Below are 19,864 nucleotides of genomic sequence, written 5' to 3' on the forward strand. Positions count from 1 at the left end.
TATCTGGGTATTGGAGGATGTATCTAGGTATTGGAGGATGTATCTGGGTATTGGATGATGTATCTGGGTATTGGAGGATGTATCTGGGTATTGGAGGATGTATCTGGGTATTGGAGGATGTATCTAGGTATTGGAGGATGTATCTGGGTATTGGAGGATGTATCTGGGTATTGGAGGATGTATCTGGGTATCGGAGGATGTATCGGGGTATTGGATGATGTATCTGGGTATTGTGTTTAGGATTATAAACTGGATGATCATCGCATTACCAATACCATATTTCAGCCACACTTGGTGTCAGAGGTGTACCTAAGACTGTGAGAACCCTGGACAGAACAGAAGATCCCACAGCAGCAGATCACAGGTGGTTGACCATAAGTTGAGCGTCAGTGGCACATTTGGTACCTGAGCAATGACGAACCATAGTGGACCAAATGACAGGGGGCAAGTAATACATATTTCCACAATAACTATGCAGAGTACCCAGCATCGATTGGGATTCAACAGACGAAGTCCAATAATGGTCCCAATGATTGCCATGCATCAGGGCAAATAATACTTCACATGGGCCAAGGATAGACATCAATGGACCTTGGACACATTGCAGAAGGTCATCAGGAGAGATGAGTTCCATTTCCTGCTGAACCATATGACCAGGTCCCAATTTGGCATAAACAGCATGAAGCCGTGTCCCAAGATGCACTGTTGGGGATCAATGGTTGGTGGTGTCATGGTCTAGAAAGGATTTTTCTAGCATGCCCACAATGCCATCTGTCAACAGGACTCAACATGTCAAGGGACTTGGACCACTAGGGATTGTTCAGAGGAACACGACCATGAATTCTCCACATTGATTCAACCCCCTTATTCCCCAGAATTGAACTCTGTTGAAGATGTTTGGGATATGCTGGAATGGGCTGTGAGATCTACCCCATCTTCTACCCAAAATGTGCACCAAGTGACAGAGGTGCCGCAACAGGCACGGGTCCAGTTAAGTTTGAAGGATCTGTATGTGTGCAACCAGCGATTGCCCAAAAAAGTGGATCAACTGATTATTGAGTAAGCATTATAAATGAAGCGATCATTCAGTGTAGGATGATGTATATGGGTCACACATGCAGAATATTATATCTGGATATATGATGCAACATGATGTATCTGGGTGATGTATACAGGATGATATATCTGGGCATAAGTTGAAGAATGGTGTATTTAGGTGTCTGGTTCAGGAAGAGACATCTTTATATATTATGAAGGATGGGGTAGCTGGTCTTTTGATGCTGGATGGTATATTTGTATATAATATGCAGGATTGTACATTTGTGTATAAGATGCTGGATGGTGTACCTAGAAATAGGATACAGGATGATATATCTAGATATAGGATACAGGATGATATATCTAGATATAGGATACAGGATGATATATCTAGATATAGGATACAGGATGATATATCTAGATATAGGATACAGGATGATATATCTAGATATTGGATACAGGATGATATATCTAGATATTGGATACAGGATGATATAGGATACAGGATGATATATCTAGATATTGGATACAGGATGATATTGGATACAGGATGATATATCTAGATATTGGATACAGGATGATATAGGATACAGGATGATATATCTAGATATAGGATACAGGATGATATATCTAGATATTGGATACAGGATGATATATCTAGATATTGGATACAGGATGATATATCTAGATATAGGATACAGGATGATATAGGATACAGGATGATATATCTAGATATAGGATACAGGATGATATATCTAGATATTGGATACAGGATGATATATCTAGATATTGGATACAGGATGATATATCTAGATATAGAATACAGGATGATATATCTACATATAGGATACGGGATGATACATCTAGATATAGAATACAGGATGATATAGGATACAGGATGATATATCTAGATATAGGATACAGGATGATATATCTAGATATAGGATACAGGATGATCTATCTAGATATAGGATACAGGATGATATATCTAGATATAGGATACAGGATGATATATCTAGATATAGGATACAGGATGATATATCTAGATATAGGATACGGGATGATACATCTAGATATAGAATACAGGATGATATAGGATACAGGATGATATATCTAGATATAGGATACAGGATGATATATCTAGATATAGGATACAGGATGATCTATCTAGATATAGGATACAGGATGATATATCTAGATATAGGATACAGGATGATATATCTAGATATAGGATACAGGATGATCTATCTAGATATAGGATACAGGATGATATATCTAGATATAGGATACAGGATGATCTATCTAGATATAGGATACAGGATGATATATCTAGATATAGGATACAGGATGATATAGGATACAGGATGATATATCTATATATAGGATACATGAAGATATATCTAGATATAGGATACAGGATGATATATCTAGATATTGGTTGCTGGATGGGGTCTGATCAGACACTGGATTAGACACTTTTCCACACAAAATGCTTTCCCTGCTGCCCTATAAAAGGCTCTCAGAGGTTAACTTTGGGTAGTGTACCTCTTGGTGAGAAATTTGTGACTGCTAGATATGACTTTATATGCACAAGAAGACATCTGGCAGACTTTGAGAGAGGGGCATCCTTGGACCAGGAGAACCAAGATGGTGGTTTCCATCAAGGCTGGGAGCAGTGGTTACATGAGGGCACACACAGAGAGAACAGGCTCCAGGTTTTTCCTTGTCCACCATCCATATATAGGTGGCTCTTTCATTACACTCCCCTGTCTCTGCCCAGGCCACATCCAGGCACTAAGCAGAAGGAAATTTGGTGTCACGGCACCTATCACATGTCCTGCCATAGACAGCAGCCACCATTTAATTCATTTGCAGTGGAGTCGTGAATGAGAAATCTGTCCTGCTACAGACCGGAACTGTATCGTCTTTAGGGATTAATACGGTTTGGGATCTGATGGCAGTCAGGTTGGAGTATGAAGGCCTTGTGGTGAACGCTTCAATCCAGCATTTGCTGTGGAGTGACACACTGCCCCCTGCAGGTGTGTTAGTCTGGGGAGCCATAGCATACAGTCGCTCACCCCTAGTAGTGATACGAGGGACACAGCTCCACAATGTGTGCAGGAGTGTCCACACTAGAGACGCCCAACAGGGTACTAGAGCCTCCATGTATCCCAACCATATCTCATCATATATCTGGGCTAGAGGTGCCCAACATGGTAGAAGAGTCTACATGTATCCCAACTGTATCTCTTCTTGTATCCAGGCTAGAGGCGCCCAACAGGGTAGAAGAGTCTCCATGTATCCCAACTGTATCTCTTCTTGTATCCAGGCTAGAGGTGCTCAACAGGGCACGTAAGCCTCCATGTATCCCAAATGTATCTCTTCTTGTATCCAGGCTAGAGGCGTCCAACAGGGTACAAGAGTCTCCATGTATCCCAACTGTATCTCTTCTTGTATACAGGCTAGAGGCGTCCAACAGGGTACAAGAGTCTCCATGTATCCCAACTGTATCTCTTCTTGTATCCAGGCTAGAGGTGCCCAACAAGGTACAAGAGTCTCCATGTATCCCAACAGTATCTCTTCTTGTATCCAGGCTAGAGGTGCCCAACAGGGTACAAGAGGCTCCATGTATCCCAACTGTATCTCTTCTTGTATCCAGGCTAGAGGCGTCCAACAGGGTACAAGAGGCTCCATGTATCCCAACTGTATCTCTTCTTGTATCCAGGCTAGAGGCATCCAACAGGGTAGAAGAGTCTACATGTATTCCAACTGTATCTCTTCTTGTATCCAGGCTAGAGGCGTCCAACAGGGTACTTAAGCCTCCATGTATCCCAACTGTATCTCTTCTTGTATCCAGGCTAGAGGCGTCCAACAGGGTACAAGAGGCTCCATGTATCCCAACTGTATCTCTTCTTGTATCCAGGCTAGAGGCATCCAACAGGGTAGAAGAGTCTACATGTATCCCAACTGTATCTCTTCTTGTATCCAGGCTAGAGGCGTCCAACAGGGTACTTAAGCCTCCATGTATCCCAACTGTATCTCTTCTTGTATCCAGGCTAGAGGTGCCCAGCAGGGTCCTAGATTCTCCATGTATCCCAACTGTATCTCTTCTTGTACCCAGGCTAGAGGAGCCAGCAGGGTACTAGAGCATCCTTTCAATCATACAGTGTTCTTCTCCTTTCGCTCTAATATTGTAATTATTTACATATATATATATATATATATATAATCTTTACATTCACAAAGAAAGTTTTAGTTGATTCCTTCTTGGTGCGTTATTCTTATTATTTTTGTCCTTTTAGTATTAGATGCAGGGTGATATTTCAAGGTATTGTATGTATAATGATATATATAATGTCAGGGTCATCTGGGTATTGGATGCAGGATGATGCATCTGGATATTGGTTACATGGAGATCTATCTTAGTATTAGATGCACTATTATGTGTTTGGGTTTTGGATGATTTATTTAGGAATTTGATTCAAGATTATACAGTATATCTGGGTGCTGAATATCTTGGTGTTAGGAAGAGATCTGGGTATTAGATGCAGGATGAGGTATCTCTGTATTGGATACAATGTGATACACAGTCATTAGAAGAAGAAAGTACTCCCAATGAGGGACATTTATCAATGTTTGCTTATGTATCTTTTTTTTAGTCATTTTTTCCTTACTTTTTTTTGCTAATGTGCGACTTATTTATCAACTGGTTTCAGCCTGTTGATAATTTTATTTCACGTAAGCAATTTTTCCTTTTTTACCTTGGTAGTAGCTTTTTCTGAGCTGGAGTAAATTTAGTCAATTTTTAACCCTGTTGCGACTTTTTTTTTTTTGCGCAGTTGCGACTGTCGCAGTTAATAAATACCTGACTACCCGTAGTCCATTTTAAAATTATTACTACGTAGTAAATTTTTGGAAAACTTTTCTCGCTTTTCAGTCAAAATGTCGCACGAAAAATCGCGTAGTCGCAGTTGCAACAATTTTGCGACAATTATAGTAAAGAAAACCTGACAAAGTCCGTTGATAAATGTCCATATATGTGAATTCTATAAAGCAGAAGTTTTGGCAGTTTGCTGGTCTGGAAAATTCAGACACATGTTCTAGAACAGTGGTCTTCAACCTGCGGACCTCCAGATGTTGCAAAAATACAATTCCCAGCATGCCCGGACAGCCAACGGCTGTCCGGGCATGCTGGGAGTTGTACTTTTGCAAAATCTGGGGGTCCGCAGGTTGAAGACCACTGTTCTAGAGAATGCTAAGGAGGAAACACATCAGCAATGGTCTTAAAGGGGTACTCCGCCCCTAGACATCTTTGGATAGGGGATAAGATGCCTGAACGCGGGGGTCCCGCCACTGGGGACCCCTGCAATCTCTCCTGCAGCACCCACTTGTCATCAGCTGCACAGAGCAAAGATCGCTCGGTGCATGCTGACTCGCGATACAGGGGCCGGAGTATCGTGGCGTTACGGCTCTGCCCCCTCGTGGCGTCGCGCCCTGCCCCCTCAATGCAAGTCTATAAGAGGGGGCGTGGCGGCCTAGGTAGCAGTGCTTCGTGTAACCATTTCTTGGTGCATCCGTAACTCCTTCTTCACCCCCCTCCTATATGCTATCTATAGTAGTGTACTGTGTCATTAGCCCAGCACAGTGCCAGACCAGTCAGTCAGTGCACTTCAGCACCATGTCATAGCATAGCAGACAGGAGTATGTGATGTGTTGTGCCATTACTGGCAAGAGAAGGGAGGAAGTAACTGTGTGTTTACTGCTGACAAACAACCCAGCTCTGGTCATGCAGTAACTTTTGCCATTCATGTCAATAGGACAGCTCTTGTTTATTGTTGCCTATGCTCAGGAGTCCTACTGTAAAGCGTATCTCTAAATGTTGTTTCAAAACAGACCAGGAAAGATGGCCGCCTTCATAGTAATATACAAAAAAAAATTATTAGAGATTAGAAAACATGCTCTAGTATGTGTTTATAAGTAGTAAAATAAATCTAGGCAACACATTCCCTGTATGAGACCTGCGTATAAACTGATGCCCACAATCCCCAGTGAACTGAGGCGATGCTGTAGAGAGGAGTAGGACAGAATTCCTCCACAACGATGGAGAAGCTAGAAACTTCAAGTTATCGCTGCTATAGATGGTTCCACAGGCTCTTCATTCATGGGATGCACATATGGCTTTTCCATTTTTGTTAAACAATCAATGACACAGCGGGGTCTGCTGGGTGTTTCTGTTCATTTCCGCCTGTATTTGCCTAATTTAAAGACCAGGCGATTTCTGCACTTTCTATTGGATGCAGATTATATATTTGGGTATTTGATACAGGATCATTTATCTGTATATCAGATGCAGGATAATATATCTGGGTACTGGATGCAGGATGATATATCTGGGTACTGGATGCAGGATGATATATCTGGTTACTGGGTGCAGGATGATATATTTGGGTACTGGATGCAGGATGATATATCAGGGTACTGGATGCAGGATGATATATCTGAGTACTGGATGCAGGATGATATATATGGGTACTGGATGCAGGATGATATATCTGGGTACTGGATGCAGGGTGATATATCTGGGTACTGGGTGCAGGATGATATATTTGGGTACTGGATGCAGGATGATATATATGGGTACTGGATGCAGGATGATATATCTGGGTACTGGATGCAGGATGATATATCTGGGTACTGGGTGCAGGATGATATATTTGGGTACTGGATGCAGGGTGATATATCTGGGTACTGGATGCAGAATGATATATATGGGTCCTAGATACAGGGTAATATATCTGGGTACTGGATGCAGGGTGATATATCTGGGTACTGGATTATATATCTGGGTACTGGATGCAGGATGATATATCTGGGTACTGGATGCAGGGTGATATATCTGGGTACTGGATGCAGGGTGATATATCTGGGTACTGGATGCAGGATGATATATCTGGGTACTGGATGCAGGGTGATATATCTGGGTACTGGATGCAGGATGATATATATGGTTCCTGGATGCAGGGTGATATATCAGGGTACTGGATACAGGGTGATATATCTGGGTACTGGATGTAGGGTGATATATCTGGGTTCTGGATGCAGGGTGATATATCTGGGCACTGGATGCAGGGTGATATATGTGGGTACTGGATGCAGGGTGATATATCAGGATACTGGTTGTAGGGTGATATATCAGGGTACTGGAAGCAGGATGAAATATCAGGGTACTGGATGCAGGGTGCTATATCTGGGTACTGGATGCAAGATTATATATCTGGGTACTGGATGCAGGGTGATATATCAGGGTACTGGATGCAGGGAGATATATCTGGGTACTGGATTATATATCTGGGTACTGAATGCAGGATGATGTATCTAGGTACTGGATGAAGGGTGATATATTTGGGTACTGGATGCAGGGTTATTTATATCTGGGTACTGGATGCAGGATGATATATATGGGTCCTGGATGGAGGGTGATATATTTGGGTACTGGATGCAGGATGATATATCTGGGTACTGGATTATATATCTGGGTACTGGATGCAGGATGATGTATCTAGGTACTGGATGCAGGGTGATATATTTGGGTACTGGATGCAGGGTTATTTATATCTGGGTACTGGATGCAGGATGATATATATGGGTCCTGGATGGAGGGTGATATATCTGGGTACTGGATGCAGGATGATATATCTGGGTACTGGATTATATATCTGAGTACTGGGTGCAGGATGATATATCTGGGCACTGGATCCAGGATGATGTATCTGGGTACTAGATGCAGGATGATATATCTGGGTACTGGATGCAGGGTGATATATCTGCGTACTGAATGCAGGGTGATATATATGGGTAGTAGATGCAGGATAATATATCTGAGTACTGGGTGCAGGATGATATATATGGGTACTGGATGCAGGATGATGTATCTGGGTACTGGATGCAGGGTGATATATCTGGGTACTGAATGCAGGATGATATATCTGGGCACTGGATGCAGGATGATGTATCTGAGTACTAGATGCAGGGTGATATATCTGGGTACTGGATGCAGGGTGATATATCTGGGTACTGGATGCAGGGTGATACATCTGGCTACTGGATGCTGGATGATATATCTGGGTACTGGATGCAGGATAATATATCTGGGTATTGGATGAAGGATGATATATCTGGGTACTGGATGCAGAATTATATATCTGGGTACTGGATGCAGGATGATATATCTGGGTACTGGATGCAGGGTGATATATCAGGGTACTAGATGCAGGATGATATATCTGGGTACTGGATGCAGGGTGATATATCTGGGTAGTGGATGCAGGGTGATACATCAGGGTACTGGATGCAGGATGATATATCTGTGTACTGGATGCAGGGTGATATATCTGGGTACTGGAAGCAGAATTATATATCAGGGTACTGGATGAAGGATGATATATCTGGGTACTGGATGCAGAATTATATATCAGGGTACTGGATGAAGGATGATATATCTGGGTACTGGAAGCAGAATTATATATCAGGGTACTGGATGAAGGATGATATATCTGGGTACTGGATGCAGGATGATATATCTGGGTACTGGAAGCAGAATTATATATCTGGGTACTGGATGCAGGGTGATATATCTGGGTACTGGAAGCAGAATTATATATCTGGGTACTGGATGCAGGGTGATATATCTGGGTACTGGATGCAGAATGATATATCTGGGTTCTGGATGCAGAATTATATATCTGGGTACTGGATGCAGGATGATTACCAGACATAGGTGACAGTCAGTGGTAATTGTGTCTGACACTTGCACAGGATTTCAGCTCTGGGCAATGCAGGTCTGGGCACTGACAGACAGCTGCTCCTCATATTAGAAGAAGAATTTCATCATCTTCACTACAGCAGCTGCTGGATCCTTTGTATACAGCTGTGTTCCCTGTATATTATACAGTCATATCTCCTAAGTATTATACAGTCATATCTCCTGTGTACTATACAGTAATATCTCCTGTGTATTATACAGTCATATCTCCAGTGTATTATACATACATATCTCCTGTGTATTATACAGTCATATCTCCAGTGTATTATACAGTCATATCTCCTGTGTATTATACATACATATCTCCTGTGTATTATACATACATATCTCCTGTGTATTATACAGTCATATCTCCAGTGTATTATACAGTCATATCTCCTGTGTATTATACATACATATCTCCTGTGTATTATACATACATATCTCCTGTGTATTATACAGTCATATCTCCAGTGTATTATACAGTCATATCTCCTGTGTATTATACAGTCATATCTCCAGTGTATTATACATACATATCTCCTGTGTATTATACAGTCATATCTCCAGTGTATTATACAGTCATATCTCCTGTGTATTATACATACATATCTCCTGTGTATTATACATACATATCTCCTGTGTATTATACAGTCATATCTCCAGTGTATTATACAGTCATATCTCCAGTGTATTATACATACATATCTCCTGTGTATTATACAGTCATATCTCCAGTGTATTATACAGTCATATCTCCTGTGTATTATACAGTCATATCTCCTGTGTATTATACAGTCATATCTCCTGTGTATTATACAGTCATATCTCCTGTGTATTATACAGTCATATCTCCTGTGTATTATACAGTCATATCTCCTGTGTATTATACAGTCATATCTCCTGTGTATTATACAGTCATATCTCCTGTGTATTATACAGTCATATCTCCTGTGTATTATACAGTCATATCTCCTGTGTATTATACAGTCATATCTCCTGTGTATTATACATACATATCTCCAGTGTATTATACAGTCATATCTCCTGTGTATTATACATACATATCTCCTGTGTATTATACAGTCATATCTCCTGTGTATTATACATACATATCTCCAGTGTATTATACAGTCATATCTCCTGTGTATTATACAGTCATATCTCCTGTGTATTATACAGTCATATCTCCTGTGTATTATACAGTCATATCTCCTGTGTATTATACAGTCATATCTCCTGTGTATTATACAGTCATATCTCCTGTGTATTATACAGTCATATCTCCTGTGTATTATACAGTCATATCTCCTGTGTATTATACAGTCATATCTCCTGTGTATTATACAGTCATATCTCCTGTGTATTATACAGTCATATCTCCTGTGTATTATACATACATATCTCCAGTGTATTATACAGTCATATCTCCTGTGTATTATACATACATATCTCCTGTGTATTATACAGTCATATCTCCTGTGTATTATACATACATATCTCCAGTGTATTATACAGTCATATCTCCTGTGTATTATACAGTCATATCTCCTGTGTATTATACAGTCATATCTCCTGTGTATTATACAGTCATATCTCCTGTGTATTATACAGTCATATCTCCTGTGTATTATACAGTCATATCTCCAGTGTATTATACAGTCATATCTCCTGTGTATTATACAGTCATATCTCCTGTGTATTATACATACATATCTCCTGTGTATTATACAGTCGTATCTCCTGTGTATTATACAGTCATATCTCCTGTGTATTATACAGTCATATCTCCTGTGTATTATACAGTCATATCTCCTGTGTATTATACAGTCATATCTCCTGTGTATTATACAGTCATATCTCCTGTGTATTATACAGTCATATCTCCTGTGTATTATACAGTCATATCTCCTGTGTATTATACAGTCATATCTCCAGTGTATTATACAGTCATATCTCCTGTGTATTATACATACATATCTCCTGTGTATTATACCGTCATATCTCCAGTGTATTATACAGTCATATCTCCTGTGTATTATACATACATATCTCCTGTGTATTATACAGTCATATCTCCTGTGTATTATACATACATATCTCCTGTGTATTATACAGTCATATCTCCTGTGTATTATACAGTCATATCTCCTGTGTATTATACAGTCATATCTCCAGTGTATTATACAGTCATATCTCCAGTGTATTATACAGTCATATCTCCAGTGTATTATACAGTCATATCTCCAGTGTATTATACAGTCATATCTCCAGTGTATTATACAGTCATATCTCCTGTGTATTATACAGTCATATCTCCAGTGTATTATACAGTCATATCTCCTGTGTATTATACAGTCATATCTCCTGTGTATTATACAGTCATATCTCCTGTGTATTATACAGTCATATCTCCTGTGTATTATACAGTCATATCTCCAGTGTATTATACAGTCATATCTCCAGTGTATTATACAGTCATATCTCCTGTGTATTATACAGTCATATCTCCAGTGTATTATACAGTCATATCTCCTGTGTATTATACAGTCATATCTCCTGTGTATTATACAGTCATATCTCCTGTGTATTATACAGTCATATCTCCTGTGTATTATACAGTCATATCTCCAGTGTATTATACAGTCATATCTCCTGTGTATTATACAGTCATATCTCCAGTGTATTATACAGTCATATCTCCTGTGTATTATACAGTCATATCTCCTGTGTATTATACAGTCATTTCTCCTGTGTATTATACAGTCATATCTCCTGTGTATTATACAGTCATATCTCCTGTGTATTATACAGTCATATCTCCTGTGTATTATACAGTCATATCTCCTGTGTATTATACAGTCATATCTCCTGTGTATTATACAGTCATATCTCCAGTGTATTATACAGTCATATCTCCTGTGTATTATACAGTCATATCTCCTGTGTATTATACAGTCATATCTCCTGTGTATTATACATACATATCTCCTGTGTATTATACAGTCGTATCTCCAGTGTATTATACAGTCATATCTCCAGTGTATTATACAGTCATATCTCCTGTGTATTATACAGTCATATCTCCAGTGTATTATACAGTCATATCTCCAGTGTATTATACAGTCATATCTCCTGTGTATTATACAGTCATATCTCCTGTGTATTATACATACATATCTCCAGTGTATTATACAGTCATATCTCCTGTGTATTATACATACATATCTCCTGTGTATTATACAGTCATATCTCCTGTGTATTATACTGTCATATCTCCTGTGTATTATACAGTCATATCTCCTGTGTATTATACAGTCATATCTCCTGTGTATTATACAGTCATATCTCCTGTGTATTATACAGTCATATCTCCTGTGTATTATACAGTCATATCTCCAGTGCATTATACAGTCATATCTCCTGTGTATTATACAGTCATATCTCCTGTGTATTATACAGTCATATCTCCAGTGTATTATACAGTCATATCTCCTGTGTATTATACAGTCATATCTCCAGTGTATTATACAGTCATATCTCCAGTGTATTATACAGTCATATCTCCTGTGTATTATACAGTCATATCTCCTGTGTATTATACAGTCATATCTCCTGTGTATTATACAGTCATATCTCCTGTGTATTATACAGTCATATCTCCTGTGTATTATACAGTCATATCTCCTGTGTATTATACAGTCATATCTCCAGTGTATTATACAGTCATATCTCCAGTGTATTATACAGTCATATCTCCAGTGTATTATACAGTCATATCTCCTGTGTATTATACATACATATCTCCTGTGTATTATACTGTCATATCTCCTGTGTATTATACAGTCATATCTCCTGTGTATTATACAGGAGATATGACGTTTACATGTTTGGGGTCTGCAGTCTCCAGTAGTGCTGTATACTTATGTCTTTATATTTTCTCTGTTTATATCCTTTACTTATTTCTTTTTGTTGTCTGTTCCATAGGCCCGGACTCCCTAACACGCTATTTATGGATTATCAAGCCCTCCCTGACTTCCAGCCACACCGAAGCCCAATACCCTATGGGCGTGAAGGCAGCATGGTGCCTGGCATTGGAGACCCACCACCTAGAGAGAGGCATCGGGTGGTGATGTACCAGCAGGAGAGTTTAGCTTTTGGCGGTGTCCCCCCTCTTTGTACTGAGAGACAGATGGGGTTCAGTACTGTGCAGAGTCCTCTCCACACCGGGATTCCTGGAATGACAAACCACATACAAGATCACTGGATTATGGGATACCACAACAAAAGTGTGGACCACGTCATGGAGCCCCCCACCCCATCCAGAGACCATCATCATCTCTCAGAGGACCTAACCCTCCAGGAAAAGAGGAACAGCAGCACAGAGAGTGACAGCGACCATCCCGAAACTCCATCTGTCTCCGGCCAGGAGGATTCTAGACCTCTCTGCAGAACATCACGGCACTCAGACAGAGCCAAATCAGCCTGTAAGTGGTCATCATCCACCATCATATACTCTACACATGTCCCCTGTGCTGTCACTAAGAAAAGTTTTGTGATACCGAGACCAATATTACCAATAATAGCAGTATATAAGGAGAAATACCATCAGACTGTTACTGACCAAATCCTGTATACTGAGACCAATATTACCAATAATAGCAGTATATAAGGAGAAATACCATCAGACAGTTACTGCCCAAATCCTGTATACTGAGACCAATATTACCAATAATAACAGTATACAAGGAGGAATATTATCACGATACATATTACCATCATACCGTTACTAATCAAATCCTGTATACTGAGAACAATATTACCAATAATACACGTATACAAGGAGGAAATATTACCACCATACATATTACCATCATACTGTTACTGACCAAATCCTGTATACTGAGACCAATATTACCAATAATACCAGTATACAAGGAGAAATACCATCATACGGTTACTGGCTGAATCCTGTATACTGAGAACAATATTACCAATAATACCAGTATACAAAGAGAAATATTATCACCATGCATACTACCATCATACTGTTACTGACCAAATCCTGTATAATGATGAATATTACTAATAATACCAGTATACAAGGAGGAATATTATCACCATGCATACTACCATCATACAGTTACTGACCAAATCCTGTGAGGAATATTATCACTGTACATATTATTATCATACTGTTACTTACCAAATCCTATATACCAGTGGTCTTCAACCTGCGGACCTCCAGATGTTGCAATACTACAACTCCCAGCATGCCCGGACAGCCGTTGGCTGTCCGGGCATGCTGGGAGTTGTAGTTTTGCAACATCTGGAGGTCCGCAGGTTGAAGACCACTGCTACATACTGACCAATATTACTAATAATATCAGTATACAAGGAGGAATATTATCACCATACATATTACCATCATACTGTTACTGACCAAATCCTGTATACTGAGACCAATATTATCAATAATACCAGTAAACAAAGAGGAATATTATCACTGTACATATTATTATCATACTGTTACTGACCAAATCCTGTATACTGACACTGGTCACTGACACTGACACTGATAATGACAGCGCGAACGCCATATCATGTCAATAGTACGGTCTTGCTTACAGAATTAATGCACTTCTTTCCTACAGGGCGTAAACTTCGTCTCTACCTTCCCAATCACGGCAACCCCCTACCTTCTCCATCAGGAGAGGACGACTCTGTGTTTCCTGAACTTGAAGACCCCAATCCTCCAGCAGCTGAAGTAAAAGACCCTCCAGAGATTCTGGAGGTGACATCTCCCCCTGGAAAAGTGGAGCAAGAGAGGTGGAGATTCTCAGCCACAGAACTCATCTCTAAATTGCAGGTCACTCAGCGGAAGAACAACTTCACCGCCAGGATCGGAAAATCCCTATCCACCAAGATCACCCTGAGAGAGCGAGGGGCATCGGCAGGACAGGAGGGTATGTAAACAGCCCGGTGGGGGGCACTTATCATGTCACACTAAACAGCATAGAAAATCATGTGATCCTACCCCTACGATGAAAATTCTGGATCCCCAGAGGATGTCACCAGCTATGTTACAAAACTACAACTCCCAGCATGCCTGGATATCCATTAGCATAAGTTTAGATCGCACCGGGTCATAGTCCGGATTTATAGCCGCTTGAAGCCAAAGAGATTTGACCTATAATAACAACTGAGGTGTTTTATGAAGATCTGAGGTCTTCAGGTTATGTTCACATGTTGCATTTTTACAGCATTTTTGTAGATTTATTTATTTTTATCCCATTTTGACAAATGTTTTGCTGTATTTTCCTAAAATAAGTGATAACTACTATATATCCTGATCCCATAGAGATAGCAGCAGTATACAGATAGAGCTGGAGGGGAGGTGTATAGCTACTATAAATCCTGATCCCATATGGACAGCAGCAGTATAAAGAGAGAGCTGGAGGGGAGGTGTATAACTACTATATATTCTGATCCCATAGAAATAGCAGCAGTATACAGATAGAGCTGGAGGGGAGAAGTATAACTACTATATATCCTGATTTCATAGAGATAGCAGCAGTATACAGATAGAGCTGGAGGGGAGAGGTATAACTACTATATATCCTGATTTCACAGAGATAGCAGCAGTATCCAGATAGAGCTGGAGGTGAGAAGTATAACTACTATATATATCTTGATTTCATAGAGATAGCAGCAGTATACAAATAGAGCTGGAGGGGAGGTATATAACTACTATATATTCTGATCTCATAGAAATAGCAGCAGTATACAGATAGAGCTGGAGGTGAGAAGTATAACTACTATATATCCTGATTTCATAGAGATAGCAGCAGTATACAGATAGAGCTGGAGGGGAGAGGTATAACTACTATATATCCTGATTTCACAGAGATAGCAGCAGTATACAGATAGAGCTGGAGGTGAGAAGTATAACTACTATATATATCCTGATTTCATAGAGATAGCAGCAGTATACAAATAGAGCTGGAGGGGAGGTATATAACTACTATATATTCTGATCTCATAGAAATAGCAGCAGTATACAGATAGAGCTGGAGGTGAGAAGTATAACTACTATATATCCTGATTTCATAGAAATAGCAGCAGTATATAGATAGAGCTGGAGGTGAGAAGTATAACTACTATATATCCTGATTTCATAGAGATAGCAGCAGTATACAGATAGAGCTGGATGGGAGGCGTATAGCTACTATATATCCTGATTTCATAGAGATAGCAGCAGTATACAGATAGAGCTGGATGGGAGGCGTATAGCTACTATATATCCTGATTTCATAGAGATAGCAGCAGTATACAGATAGAGCTGGAGGGGAGGCGTATAGCTACTATATATCCTGATTTCATAGAGATAGCAGCAGTATACAGATAGAGCTGGAGGGGAGGCGTATAGCTACTATATATCCTGATTTCATAGAGATAGCAGCAGTATACAGAGAACTTCATATATATTGAGTAGTTCAAAAATCGTGAAGTTTACAGTTTTATTTTTGACCCCTCCTCATTTCTACTCTGGATGAAAAGAAATAGGAGGGGCCTCTATTAAAATAAATTGTCCCTTTGTTTCTTAGAATCCTTAAAGAACAGCGCACATTTTCTTCTTGATTTTTTTATATTTTTTTTACAATATTCGACCAATTCTCCACCCGTACATCGGGGTCTGCCCGCTAGACCCTAACAATATGCGATCACGCAAGAAATAAACATTTATAGAAGACGCTGTTAACTCCGAAGAGACCAGTAAATTGTAATGAATCGCCTAATACCGCGCATTCCACGGAGACACGAAGGGTCAACTTGTATTTGTTTCGGATAGAACAGATCACAAGTAAGCGTGACGTTTATGGCGACCCCAATCAGATAGCATGCAACGCAGATTTCCCGTAGATCAGTGTTTCCCAACCAGGATGCCTCCAGTTGTTGCAAAACTACAACTCTCAGCATGCCCGGACAGCGAAGGCTGTCCGGGCATGCTGAGAGTTGTAGTTTTGCAACAGCTGGAGACACCCCGGTTGGAAAGCACTGCATTAAGCACCTTTTCTGTGGGTGATTCTGGTGATCACATGACCCAGTTACAGAAAATAAATGCATTGATTCAACACCTGTCCAGGCTTGCTGGGAGTTGTAGTTTTGCAATAGCTGGAGGAACCCTGGTTAAAAAACACTGCATTAAGCACTGTGATTTTCTGAGGGTCAGACTGGTGATCACATGACCCAGTTACAGAAATGAAATGCATTGATTCAACGCCTGTCCAGGCTTGCTGTGAGTTGTAGTTTTGCAACAGCTGGAGACACCCCAGTTGAAAAGCACTGCATTAAGCACATTTTCTGTGGGTGATACTGGTGATCACATGACCCAGTTACAGAAATGAAATGCATTGATTCAACGCCTGTCCAGGCTTGCTGGGGGTTGTAGTTTTGCAATAGCTGGAGGAACCCTGGTTAAAAAAACACTGCATTAAGCACTGTGATGTTCTGTGGTTCAGACTGGTGATCACGTGACCCAGCTACACTGACGAAATGCATTGATGCAACGGCTGACCAGGCATGCTGCCCTAGATCTAATGTTACTTACAAAAATTCCTCTATAATTTACCACAAAATATACAGCAAAGCAAAAAATAAATAAATAAATAAATTAAAATATTTATGGGGTAAAAAAAAAAAGGAAAAAAAATGCAATTTTGAAACATTTCATTTTTACGTAGTTCACTTAAAGTTTATCCAGGAATATACTTTTTTTTATATATCAACTGGCTCCAGAAAGTTAAACAGATTTGTAAATTACTTCTATTAAAAAATCTTAATCCTTTCGGTACTTATGAGCTGCTGAAGTTGAGTTGTTCTTTTCTGTCTAAGTGCTCTCTGATGACACCTGTCTCGGGAACCGCCCAGTTTAGAAGCAAAACCCCATGGCAAACCTATCCTACTCTGTGAAGTTCCCTAGACAAGCAGAGGTGTCAGCAGGGAGCACTGTTGCCAGACAGAAAAAAACAACTCAACTTCAGCAGCTGATAATTATTGAAAGGATTAAGATTTTTTAATAGAAGTAATTTACAAATCTGTTTAACTTTCTGGAGCCAGTTGATATATATATATATATATATATATATATATATATATATATATATATAAAAGGTTTTTCCTGGAATACCCCTTTAAACATGACACACTCTCTTTATTCTGTAGGTCAGTACGATGACACCCATACCCAATTTATACAGGTTGTGTTTTATTTTAATGCTTTTAAAAATAGATTTAAGAAAATAAGTATGCTTTTAAAAAATTACCCTTTTTTGACCCCTATAACCTTATTTATTTATTTTTTTCCCTATCAGGGGTTGTGATCTGTAGCTTTTATTGGTACCATTTTTGTTTAGATTGGACTTTTTTTTAATCACTTTTATTCATTTTTTTATTATTTTTATTCCTCATTTTAATTTACTCATTATTTATTCATTTTTGTACTTTTTTTAAGTCCCCATAGTCCCCATTTCAATCTTTTTTTAAGTCATCATAGAGGACTATTAATAGCATTTTTTTTACGATTGCTATTACTATTCAGTGCTGTGCAATAGCATAGTACAGATCAGTAATATTGGAGGTCAGCTTGTACAGTCTGCCTGAGGCAAACTGTACAAAATGATCCCCAGGGAGCGGAGAGCTATAGCCGCCATCTTCACTCCTAAGTGCCCCCAAACCCCTGCTATCTGTATTTTCATTGCCTTAGATGCTTCGCCATTTGTTTTTCTATGCGCTTAGAGGGGACTGTGGGTTGCAGATGCACTGGGTAAAGCACTGAATTAAGAATTTGCGCAAAAAATATTATTGTGCAAATGGACCACAGTGACGGGCAGGCTGTCTTCATTTTTCACAATATTTTTTTCCACTATCTATGCACCATGAATTTTGAGCACCATTTGGTAATACAGGTTTCGCATTGTGCAAAAATCTGCGCTCATGATAGATCTCGCCCTTAAAGGGGCACTACCATGGAAAACTTTTTTTTTTTTAATCAACTGGTGCCAGAATGTTTAACAGATTTGTAAATCACTTCTATTAAAAAATCATAATCCTTCCAGTACTTTTTAGGTGCTGTATACTAAAGAAATGCATTTCCTGTGATGTCCTGACCACAGTGCTCTCTGCTGACCTCTGCTGTCCATTTTAGGAACTTGAGAAAATCCCCATAGCAAACATATGCTTTTCTGGACAGTTCCTAAAATGGACAGCAGAGGTCAGCAGAGAGCACTGTGGTCAGGACATCACAGGAAATGAATTTCTTTTTGAATTTCTCTTTAGTATACAGCCCCTAAAAAGTATCGGAAGGATTACGATTTTTTAATAGAAGTTATTTACAAATCTGTTTAACTTTCTGGCACCAGTTGATTTAAAAAAAAAAAAGTTTTCCACGGTAGTACCCCTTTAAGGTAAAAAAAAACATCAGACTTTTTAGACACTTGAAATTTAAAGTGGAATTCTCCCAGTTTCTGCGCACATTTTTTTTATAATGTTTGCACAATTGATAGGAAACTCCTGGATAGTGCAAAAAAAGATGGAAAACACATTCTTACACCAGACGGTCACTGGAGTACATTTGCGCAAAAATTATTGATAAATCAGTGCACCAGCCAGCGCAATCGGCTAATCCTGTCTCCTGCGCAAGCGCAACTAGAAAAATAGAAATAGCGCAAAATTAGATGATCATTCTGGCGCAAGTATAAAAACACACTGCGCGCAACTGATAGTTTCCCCATTTGATATTCGAAATTAGTAATAACCGCAACTATGGGCGGGAACCTGGACTTGGCTCCACAGAGAATGAAGATCATCCAAATCCTTTGATTATTTCTATGACATATGGAACTGATTTCCTAATCCAGATAGATGAGCAGCGTCAGCGATTAGAAAGATTTACCATCCCCACCCGTACAGTATTCTGCTGATATTCTGCTGCAGATTTCAATATAAACTGAATGACTGAACACA

General features: G+C 39.5%; 1 protein-coding gene and 1 long non-coding RNA gene across 6 annotated transcripts in view; one reads left to right on the forward strand and one right to left on the reverse strand.

The window, feature by feature from the left end:
• The window catches only part of LOC130294112 (uncharacterized), a 196,227-nt gene that overhangs the window by 38,915 nt on the left and 137,448 nt on the right, over positions 1–19,864 (reverse strand). The window lies entirely within an intron of this gene.
• ARHGEF19 (Rho guanine nucleotide exchange factor 19) overlaps positions 1–19,864 on the forward strand; it is a 90,962-nt gene that overhangs the window by 24,026 nt on the left and 47,072 nt on the right. The window contains exons 2-3 of the mRNA XM_056543565.1: positions 12,827–13,326; positions 14,494–14,805. Coding sequence (XP_056399540.1) covers positions 12,827–13,326; positions 14,494–14,805 — 812 coding nt within the window. The remainder of the gene's footprint in view (positions 1–12,826; positions 13,327–14,493; positions 14,806–19,864) is intronic.

Source organism: Hyla sarda, chromosome 10 (genome assembly GCF_029499605.1).
Source record: "Hyla sarda isolate aHylSar1 chromosome 10, aHylSar1.hap1, whole genome shotgun sequence".
Lineage (NCBI taxonomy): Eukaryota > Metazoa > Chordata > Amphibia > Anura > Hylidae > Hyla > Hyla sarda.